The sequence below is a fragment of the Mesitornis unicolor genome, unplaced genomic scaffold (assembly GCF_000695765.1).
Source record: "Mesitornis unicolor isolate BGI_N332 unplaced genomic scaffold, ASM69576v1 scaffold16790, whole genome shotgun sequence".
NCBI lineage: Eukaryota > Metazoa > Chordata > Aves > Mesitornithiformes > Mesitornithidae > Mesitornis > Mesitornis unicolor.
In genome coordinates, this window is record NW_010160480.1 from 4,912 (window position 1) to 16,127 (window position 11,216).

General features: G+C 44.3%; 1 protein-coding gene across 1 annotated transcript in view; it reads left to right on the plus strand.

Moving 5' to 3' along the window:
- Positions 1 to 11,216, plus strand: part of ADAMTS13 (ADAM metallopeptidase with thrombospondin type 1 motif, 13) — a 20,384-nt gene that overhangs the window by 4,705 nt on the left and 4,463 nt on the right. The window contains 15 exon segments of the mRNA XM_010190101.1: positions 1 to 60; positions 620 to 770; positions 1,420 to 1,524; positions 1,993 to 2,144; positions 2,265 to 2,328; positions 2,867 to 2,993; positions 3,206 to 3,354; positions 4,650 to 4,770; positions 5,481 to 5,561; positions 5,827 to 6,008; positions 6,425 to 6,560; positions 8,253 to 8,382; positions 9,027 to 9,216; positions 9,898 to 10,015; positions 10,370 to 10,499. The exon segment at positions 1 to 60 is cut by the window's left edge and continues 32 nt beyond it. Of these exon segments, the coding sequence (XP_010188403.1) occupies positions 1 to 60; positions 620 to 770; positions 1,420 to 1,524; positions 1,993 to 2,144; positions 2,265 to 2,328; positions 2,867 to 2,993; positions 3,206 to 3,354; positions 4,650 to 4,770; positions 5,481 to 5,561; positions 5,827 to 6,008; positions 6,425 to 6,560; positions 8,253 to 8,382; positions 9,027 to 9,216; positions 9,898 to 10,015; positions 10,370 to 10,499 (1,896 nt within the window).

Here is an 11,216-nt window from a genome sequence, read left to right on the forward strand (position 1 = left end):
CAACAGCATTGACCTCACCTGGTCACAGTGCAGCCGAGAAGAGTTCCTGGCTTTTGTCAGGTAAGGGAATGGTCGAGTTCTCTGTGTCCGTGTGGGAACAGTTCCCTATGCTGGGAGCTTAGGAGAGAATAGGGAGAAACAAGGAATAAAATAAAGTAACATTTTTGGAACATGAGGAACTGTGCAAAACTTGGAGTTTATTTATTTCTTAGCACTTGTGTCTGTTGCTGAGGTTAAACCCAGGTTTTGCTTCAAGTAGCTGGAAGTGACTTTGGTTAGTGACTGACATGCCTGGGCTGTGCTGGGACTCCTCAGACACTAGCTCAGCCTGGAAATTTTATTTAAAATGTCAGAGCATCTAGGTTTAAATGAGCATTGTGAGTTGTTAGCTGGCTGGGTGAGGAACAGGCATGAGTTTCTGTTATAACTTCATTGGGAGGGAACTGTGAGCATCTCCAGGCAGCTGCTGCAGCTAAATCCAGCACAGCCCACAGTAAGCATGTGTTGTCTGGGAAAGCAACAGCCAACTCCCAGAATGAATCTCAGCAGAAGTTTGCAAACATGTCATTGTCCTTACTGCCCACAGCTGGGAAAGTGATGTTTCTTATGTCTCTATCAGCACAGGCCAAACAAACTGCTTAAATGACCTGCCGGACATGGACGGCAGCATCCCTGGATGGAAGCCTGGCTTGTACTATGGAGCAGATGAGCAATGTAAAATAGCCTTTGGGAGTGTTGCCACAGCATGCACCTTTGCTGACAGCAATGTTGTAGGTAGAAAGTTTGTCTGTCTTGCTAGGGCAGCAGGGAAGTGTCCTGGAGTCAAGGTTCAGGAAAAGGAAGCTGGGGACATTTTTTATTGTAAAGGGATGGAAGGTGCTTTCCTGCCACAGATTTCTTGGCAAAGAACAAACCTGCAAAGGCTTTTAAAATGCTTCCCTTCTCTCCATCACCTCCTTTGTCCACGTAAGTCTCTAAAGTTTGCACAGTACCCAGAACCTTCTGCCCAAACAGGGGCCTGGTGATGCTAGGGCTGGGTACTCAGGTGAGTCTTGGGTCTCTCTTGGGGAGCTCTTTTTCACCTGCAACTTCCCCACCATTGCACAAGTCCTCGTGGCTGAGAAATGCAGCATGGATAATAGCTGCCATCTCGACATGTTTTGTTAACGAGGAAGCACTAAGGTGGGTGAAACTATTGCTTCAGTTGATCATCTAGCATTACAGATGGCAGTGCCGGTCTTTTGACATGCCCACAACTTTTGCCCCATAGCAGGAGAAATGAAGGGACTTGCTTGCATTGTTGGGTAGCTGTGGGGAATCCAAACATCTGGGATGTGTTTAAATGGAGCAGCTTTTGGGCCTGCTGTGTTGAGGAGCCTAAGTGATGCCGTGAACTCCCTGGTTTTCTTCTCACACCAGGACATATGTGAAGTTCTCTCATGCCATGTACAACCAGGAGACAAATCCAGCTGTACTCGGCTTCTTGTTCCCCTCTTGGATGGTACTGAGTGTGGAGTCAATAAGGTAAGGAGGCTGCTGACCTGGTGATCAGAAGTGGCTGTGGGTGCTATGGGGGTCATTAGATAGCAAGACATTGTCGGCTGCTGGAAGGTGGAAGGTACAGGGCACACTGCCCCTTGGCCAGCCACTACAGTTAGAAACTGGTGTCAGCTGATCTTGGTGTTTCCACCTTGTCTTTATCGCTGGAGTTACTTTGCAGGTCTATAGCCTGATATCTGAGCTCTCCTCCGAGGCTTGCTTTTCTACCTGAAATGATCTGTCAGCTCTTTGTTTTAACCCCAACCTCATGTAAGACTGTAATTAGGAGTGAGACTCTTCAAGCCTCTTGTGAGAAGGTGCCTCATTCACCTTAGGATTCTCTGTAACAGTCTGGCCTGCCAGAAGATGGGGAACTTGTGCCACCCTTGTAAATCCAAGCCTGGTGGGGTTCACTGTGGAGCTGCAGCCAGTTTTGTGTATTCTTGGTCTTAGTGGTGCTCCAAGGGACAGTGCAGCTCTCTGGAAGAACTGAACCCCATGGCTGTAGTCCATGGGCAGTGGTCTGGCTGGAGCCCCTTCTCCTCCTGCTCCCGCAGCTGTGGAGGTGGAGTTGTGATAAGGCAGCGGTTCTGTAACAACCCCAGGTAAGGAGCTGAGGAGTTTGTGATGCCTCTTGACTGATTCACGGCCATGGGGTCTGGGTCTTGCTCTTTGCTTGGGACAAACCTGCCTCTGTTGAGGAGTTCTTTCTGTGTCATTTCCAGGCCTGCTTTTGGGGGACACGAGTGCCGTGGTGCCAGCATGCAAGTGGAGATGTGCAATACTCAGGTAGTGGAGCTCACCACATCTTCTGAGCTCTTTCCTTAATGCTGTTTAACCCTTTGAAAGCTTTATGGTTTGGGACTGTACTTCTCACAGCTGACTGCTCTGGGAAGGAGAACTAAAGAACTGGCATACAGCCTCCATCTGTCTGACAACAGGAACAGTATTTGTTCCTCTGTGTCTGTGTTATTTAATAGCATTGTTTATGTGTAGTGAAGCGTTTTCTTTATGCCTTCATAGCAGGACAGACACTGAGAAAATGGTGACTCACTTAATGATAGTTTTCTTCAGAGGAACATGCATATATTGTTCCTATTTTCCTTATCCATTTATTTTGTATGAATAGCAAAGATACCAGCTTCCAACACAATTCTCTGCATATCCCACAGCCTCCTGTTAAAGTGGTTTTCTTTATTTGTAGTTGTTTTGGTGTTTTACTTACGAGCCACTGCTTTCTGCCTTTAGCTGATGGGTAAAATGCTGCTTGGGATTCTCTGCTCAGTAATTTCCTTTCATTACCCCCACAATTCTCTCTGCAATGTAGGCCTGTTTGATGACCCAGCAGGACTTCATGGCTGAACAGTGTGCAGCAACAAATTTAAAGCCACTGTATCTCACTGCAGAAATGCCATCCTTTTATACCTGGACTTCTGCTGTTGGCTTTGCCAAAGGTAAGGAAAGACTGAGAAGCTGTGGTTTCTTTGGGAAAGGGAGCACTCATGGAGCTGTCTGTACTTTGAAGTCAAAACACCCTTTCACTGGTTTAGTTTTCACCTGAATAATCTTTCTGTCAGATCCTTTTGAATTCTTCTCATTGCTTAACAGCCAGCCCTGTGCCTTTTTGAAAGATTAAGTCCTTTCTTCTCCTGTCTGCCTCCTCCAGGGAACATGCTATGCAATCACATGTGCAGGGCCATTGAAAACAAATTCATGGTAAGCCGTGAAGACAGTTTCATAGATGGAACCAGATGTGAGCAGGATGACTCTGAACACCCCGGGGCTTTCAATCTGTGTGTAATGGGAAGCTGCAGAGTAAGTAACTGAGGAGTCCAGGTGAACCTCTGACATGTGATCTGCACCAAAGGAGGCAGTTTACTAGGAGTAGGGGGAAAAAACAGTGTGTCCCAAACATCAGAGTGAGCTCTTCTCAGAAGAAGAGAGTTTTGTTCTTAGCTTATTGAATGGAGTCCAACAAATCTACTCTTCTGTCTGTGCATCCAATGCCAATGCCCTCTAGATAAGACGTTTTGCTAATTATGCAATGAGTGTATAAGGCTTTTAATCTCTGATCCAAGAAGCAGTTGGTTTATGCGTTGGTCGAGGAGACCTCATTAGCTGTTCCGTTTGCATGGTATAAGTAACCCTAGAAAAAGATCTTTTACCTGGTCAGTGGCAAAATAAAGAGTAAAACTTGGGACTTGTAACTCAACAAACTGATTGTTGCAGTATCACCAATTAAAACTGAAATATAACAACTTCTTTTTTTTCTGGATTGGATGTGAGAAAGGCATTCGTTCATTATGAACCTGAGTCGAACTCCCCCACGCTGTCTGTGTTTTAGTAGCTGCCCAACACTGACCTGGTTGTATGTTTTCTGTTGTTTCTTTACGTTCCCAGAATACGCTTTTAGCATTTTATGTTTTTCTCATTATCCTTGTGTTTTGTGGTGCACTTCTACATAATGAACAGCAGAGGGTGTAGGCATAATCTATTCTGATTTCTGCTGTTCTCTTGGCACAGTGATAAGTATGTATGTTATGGCAGCATCCAAAGCCTGGGATCAGTGCCTCTAGCATAAATTCAGCAGTTGCACATGTTCTGCTGCTAAGCCTGCTGAGATCCTCCTGTAGCTTTGTGTAAATCAGTCTTGTTCATGGGAATGAGGATAGAATCTCTTTTCTGAGCTCCGTGGAATTGAAGGCCAGGCTGAAGGATGTGAGCTAAGTTTGGGTTTGGGGTTTGGAAAGCTAAAGATTCCTTTAGGACCTGCCCCATTCATGTTTACTGTGTCCAGAAAGAGTTTGAAGAGAAGAGTTGCAAGCTCATGTCGTAGGTCACAGGAGGAATCATTCTGGGCTGCTTCTTGCAGGAAAGAAAATGTCACACAGTTAATGAGACTTGCGCTCTCAGCTAAGACTTTCCTATCCCAGGCTTTGCATGCTGCTGTACAGTGGTAGATCTGGATACAAATGCATCTTTATTTATGTTGTCTCCTTAAATTCAAATTACAAATGAAAAAGGCAATTTCAGGAATTCAGGCAATATTTTTATTCACTTGTTTTCTTCTCAGAATGGGCAAGTCTTGACAGACTCTTCCCTTTGCTCAGGCATTCGGGTGTGATGGCCAGATGGACTCCAAGAAGATAATGGACTCTTGCAAGGTCTGTGGGGGTGATAATACCACTTGCACCAAAGTGAGTGGATCTTACACAGAAGGAAAAGCTAAAGGTGTGTAGTCCTCACCCTCAGGCTCAACATTATGGTACTGTTTGGATGCTGCATTTTTTCATGCATATTCAGTGTTCATAATCTTCTCCATGTGACTTCTTGTTTCTGCTTCTGCTGAATTTTATTTTATGGAGGATGCAGTGTTTGAGTTTGGGTAGTCAAGAGAGAAGGCAGCTAAGGTCTGTAGCAGGAGGTACTGTTGTGTAGGCAGAGTGACTTTTTTGGTAAAAGTTCTTCTCTGGACATGGACCAGAAATGCAGCCATTTGGAAAGTCCAGCAAATCACTGGGAGCTGGGAGCTGTGTCAAATACTTCCTGAGATGTTAAACATCCATTTGGGAACTGATCCTGTTCTTGTAGTATCACATATAAATATTAGCAGAGAACATAAAAACAACAAAAGAAAGTTGAGAACAGGACACACAATTCAGCTCAGTTCTGTTTGCTGTATTCGCAGTCACTGTGTTCAAGTCAAGCTGACAGAACTAAGGTTGGTGTGAATTTAGCCTGTTGGCCATCACTGTTGTATCCTTATTTTTTTTGTATTAGTTATATAAACCTTGCCTGCAGTTAAGCTTTGTTGTTGCCTGAAAGGCTTGTCCTCCAATGGATAGCATGCTAGTAGGGGGGGTTATCTGTAATCTCCACTCTTTTCAAGAGAAGTATAGTAATGGAAGGTGACCAGATCTTCTTTCTTTCCATCCTTCCAGAGTATGTTACATTTCTCTCCCTGCCTTATAACACCACCTCAGTCCGTGTTACCAATCGGAGACCACTCTTCACACATTTAGGTGAGTTGAATGAAAAGGAGAGGGGGGACTACAGGCAGGGCTAAAAAAAGCTTGTGAGAACAAGAAAATGGAATCTGGGAGGAAAGTTCTTGATGCAGTTTGTTTGTGGGATGTTCTCCAGTGGGAAGCAGTAGAAACCATGCTCTTTGGGGTGCCTGACTTAGATCAAACTGGTTTCTAGCAAATGGGCAGTCTGTAGCTGCCAGCAGCAGGGGATCATGGTGACCACATCATATCTCTTAACCTTCCTTTTGCTCCTCTCTAGCTGTGAAGGTTAAAGGAGAGTATGTGGTTGCTGGAAAAGGAAAAATCTCACTGAATGTCACCTATCCATCAGTTCTGGAGGACAGCCAGATCAGATACAAAGTGTTTCTCACCAAGGACAACCTGCCAAGCCTGGAGGAAGTCCATGTGGATGGGCCAACGCAAGAAGAAATTGAAATACAGGTAAATTAAAATAGCAGGGTTGGAAAGGGGCCAGTCAGAAATCGCCTGGCTGAGTTTGTGTAGCGCTGCTGCAGTGCAGAATCCAGGCTTTGTGTCCAAGGCCACTGGAGATGGTGTTCACTGAGAGTGATAGTGTTGCCCCAGGCTTTCTGCAGGTCTGGGGGAAAAGCATGCTGAGTTAAACCTTTCGCTTGGCTTCATCTTTTTTTCACTCTCAATTCTTGCCAGATACAGTCAGAGTACTCAGCCTAAGCACAGAATTCACAGGGTGAGTACTCTGCATCTGGCAAGAACTGAGAGTCATAGCATTGAGGGTCAGGACTGTATGGAAAAGGGGGACTAACTTCTCTTATCTCCATCCTGAGAAATGGATCCGAGTTGACTTGTGCATCGACCACGACTTTCTCCTTCACCAGGTCTATCGAAGGTATGCAAAAGAATATGGCAATGCCACCAACCCAGACATCACCTTCAGCTATTTTGTCCCCAGAGAGAATCTGACGCATACGTGGATTCCTCAGCAGGGGCCGTGTTCAGTGACCTGTGGGGAAGGTGAGGTACTCAATCTTTACTTTCTATGGAAATCTGGGCAGATTTCTAGTTTGGCTGGCTGGTAATCACCCAGATCTTTACCCCATGAGCTCTCGTGGGCTGACTGAAAGAAAGGTGCCATTAGCAATAGATACTTGGTTAGAACTTATTAAACTGAACTGAATTTGAAAGCAAATTGCTGAAAATGTGCTGCAGTTGCCAGTGTTAAACTGAACAAAAGAAAGGAGTAGTACAGCTTTTGAATTAAATTAGCTGAATCATCAAAATGAGAGTGAAAATGTTTGATTGTGAAGAGGATTTTAAAATAGGCTTTAACCAAACTTTTGGTTTTAGGACTAAATTATTTTCTCAGATTTTTCAAAGTTATTGAAGACTGTAATTTGAAGTTGGCTAAACATCAAAAGTCTGAGCCCAAAATGGTATCTGCTGTCTAACTAAAGCCTCAGAGCTAATGATAAAACTTCCTTCTTAGAATTCTATTCCAGTGCCTCGGCTAATCCTTTCTGTCTCCCTGAAGAAATCGTAGTGCAGATTGGGATCACTATAGTAGACCGTCTGACATCTTGTTTACCAGATAATACAGAGGACACTGGCAAGCCTTTCAAGACTTTTATGACAAGGATTTAGAAAATACATTAATGAATGCTTATGGAAGTCAATCTATAGGAATAGTTATGTCTGGAGAGCTTTTCTCCAGCAGATTCCCCAGGTGAACTGGTTGCTGAAACCCTGAAGTAAAGAACTCTAAACACTCGAGGGCCTCCCAGCTAATGCAGTCGCAAAAAAAAATTGAGAAAGTTGGGACTTAAAATAACAGAAACTTGAGAATCTGAGGTGAAATTGCATCTTGAGAGCTGAAAGTGATGCTCAGGCCTTCCTTACCACTAGACTTTTTGAAAACAAGTAGAGTAGTGAAAAGATAACATTGCTGATTGATTCTTGACATTTGCTTTTCAGGGTCATACTCTTTGAGATTCAGGAAAAAAAAAGTGGGAAGCTCATTCACTGCAAAGGGAGACTCTTTACAGCTTTGCTTGTAACATTTTTGAGTTTGGATTTTCACCCGCTTTACCTGCTAGGTTCAGTATTGTTAAAAATCTTGTTTATAGCTGTGGATTATGAATATTTCATTTCTTGTGTGCCACAGGCACTGCAAGTCTGCAGCTTCTCTCCCAGTACCCCTAGTCTAGTTTTGGATATTGATGATCGCTTTGAGGACACTGGCACGCTGCTGTCTGGGTATAAAGGCTGTATGATGATGTTACATGATTAGTTCTGCAGAACTTCGTTTAAAAATGGCTGCCTGCTAGAGCTTATTTTCAGCAACTTCTTCCTCGTCAGTCAGACATCAAGATCGTTAGAAGTAATTTGGACCAAATTATGACTGATATCCTTGTTCTTGCAAATGGCCAGTTTAGAGCAATCTTTCCATTTTGTCAGTGGATTATCTATCAAACTTCTCATCTTCTGGGGTGTTCATCTTGGAAAATAACTTTAACATTCTTGAGGAAAAGTTATAGCAGAAATAAGGGGTTTGTGTGTTTATACAAAGTCTGTATTCCCAAATATGTCATTTTTCCTACACAGATAATTTGGGTAAAGTGAAATTACAGCATCTTCCTAGCATAATAGAGGTGAACTGTTCACTTTGTTTATGACTTCAATTTCTTTTCTTTTCCTTTCGTATCCCAGGGATGCGGCCAGTGGATCATGTGTGCTTTGACCAGACAAAGAATGAAATAACAGAGGATCAGTGGTGTCTGGAGCTCCCACAGCCCCTTTCAGAGCATGAGCCTTGTGCCATGCAGCCATGCCTGTACAGGTGGGTGTTCCGGGAAGCTCAGCCGAATTCTTGCTTTGCTTGTCCTCTCTCTGCCAGCTAACCCAGTCTCTGCAGTCTCAGTTGTGTTGTGCAGGCCGAAAAAAAAAGAGGTGTGTGGTAGTTTCTTCCTAATTATAATGGCATGGCAGATCCCAAAACACATTCTGTCATTCCTGGTCCCATGAGGTAATTGAGATGTCAGCTGAATGAATGGGAGATAGTCCTTGCAATTTTTCACAGTAATCTGCTAAATGAAAGTACTCTGGAGATGTGGCCAGGAGAAGATGTCTGCTCACATCCTTTCCAAGACTGTGCCAACAAAGATTGGATCTTATTCTGGGGGAGACCCTTATGTTAATTAGACTGGTAAGAGGGGTCAAACCTGCTCAGACATTGATCTCATAGACATTTCAGTGTTTAATCAAAAGTGACTGCACTGTGAACTATAGCTCTTTAGCTGAGTTGCTTTTAGTCGAGCAAGGGCTTGAATTTCCAGTAGTTGTCCTTTCCATCACATCCAGATTACGCTCTTGAAATAGAGAAGTTGAATACTTTATATGACCTATTTCTGTAAGCAGTAGCATAAGTAATAAACCTCCATGATCCGAATGAGAAATGGGGTGATACAATTACTTCCCATTTAGGTGGAAGATGGCTCAGATAGATCAATGCTCTGCTGTCTGTGGAACCGGAGTTGCCCAGCAGAATCTGACCTGTGTTCAGTTTCATGATGGATTGGAGACTGTTGTGGATGACAGCTTGTGCCCTGCAGAAGAAAAACCCCTCTCCGTTGTGCCATGTGTGGTTAATGTCTGCCCTTTAGGCTGGGACAAGGTGAGTTTATTGGTTTGGCTTGTTTCGTGAGTGTCACTGGGAGCTTTCCGCTTGTGTTCACAGTTAGGAAGAAGCACCTTATTACTGGAGTCTGGGAGGGTGGTTTACACTAAGGATGTCTGGCCAGTTAAAGGTACATCCTGTCACTTTAGAAAACTGTCCCTCTTAATTTATGCTGCTGGATTAATCAGTTTGTAGTGGTGATTTGTTCAGGGCAGCTGTTGACTACGTTCCTTCAGAATCCAACAAAACCAGAAACAGAAACAGCCCCTGGTCTACTGGTCAATACTTCACTACCAGATAGAGATGCTCTGATGTGGTAGGGAGGAGTGCTAGCAGGGAAGAGGGCTTCTTAGCTCAGCGTCATTGATCCAAATCCATACTGAGGAGCCACTGCTAGGTTTACATTTACAAATGCAGAAGAGACTGCTTTAGGCATCTCCAGTCCCAGCATATCTCTTCAGGTAGTGTGAATTAGGAGGAGCCTTGGCTGTTGGATGTCCTTAGCTATTCCAAATAATTATATGTGCTGCAAAAATGGAGAAAGTGCTTAAATGTGCCTCTTTCTTCAGCAAGTATGTTGTAGGCTTGATCTGAAGGTGTCCCCCAGCTTCATCAGATGGGGGCTGGTGTGAAAAGCAGGTGCCAATGTCACTCTGGGTCTTTTTGTTCTGTTCTGAGGAGGAAGATTCACACTTACTTCAGACTTCGGAGTCACTTGGGCATATCCAGCTGGAAAATCAGACTGTGTATGTCTGGACCCCTGTAGCTGGAGAGTGTTCTGTGTCCTGTGGAAGAGGTGAGATCTTTCAGTGCTGCAGGGAAATGTTACTTGGCTCTAGGTGTGAGCTCAGTGCCTAGAAGAACCTCAAGGACCTGACCTTTTCCCCTCCATGTTTTTAAGTGCATGTGTAGCTGTGGTCACATTTTTTTTGAGTCTGGAAGAGGCAAGGGAGCCTGGCTCACATAGGGAATAGTTTAGAGGACTGGCTGCTGCTGCTGTGTTGCAGATTTGGGGGGAATGAGTGCAATAGGTGTGCCTGGGGCTTGGGCAGAGTCTGCTTGTTTTGTACATGCAGGTTCAATTGACAGTGCTTGGCTCGTTTTTAACCCTTGCATGCATGCCATGTAGTAAGATTGCTTTCCTTTCTAGGTAAGACTCAGCTACAGTATGTGTGTGTGGCTTTTGACACCAAAGAAGAAACCCAGGAAGAAAACTGTCATCCAGTGCCAAAGCCAGAGAGCAGGATGGAAGTCTGTGATCTCAGTCCCTGCCCGCCAAGGTAAAGCAGTTACCAGGAGACAATGAGTGTGTGAGACGTCTTTCCTTCCTCTCTCTGTCTCCAGGGTCATGGTAAAGTAAGGGTCAAGCTACTCTGAGCATGTTATCTTCCTCTTCCCTGCTTTGTTAGCACAGCCAGCTGCAAAAACAGTAGCACTGATCCAAACTCAGCAAACTAACTGAGAGTCTTTCCTGGGCTGGTATATTCCTAGGCAGAACTAGGTGAAGTCTTTTGAGTTTGAGTCAGGGAAGAACTGAAAACCTCTTGATCCTTTATTACCCTCAGGAAGTAGGAGCAAATCCATAACTGCAATAGGTGGTGACACATTTGCCAGCTGAACAGTTTCCACATAGCATCAAGAAAAGTAGCCAGAATTAAATGCTTTAAGAATCTGGAATAGCTGCTCTGAGAACTGAAGGAAATTGATTGCGCTTTCCTTAGGATTTACAGTATTGCAGTCTGCACTCAGTGGGATGATGCTGATCTCTCAAATGTAAGCTGGTGTGTACGTGTGCATTAGCAGAATTCCAGTTGTACTTCTGTGGACTTGGTTAGATTTAAAATCCAGTGAAGACTGGTGACTCACTGATAACTGCATTGCTCACCAAGTGTGATGGTTTGCCTCGCTTAGAGGAGCGGGAGCTGTGTAATTTGGAACTGTGCCCTCTGAGGTCAGAATAGTGACATGGGCACAAGAGCATGCACTGGGGGAGAGCG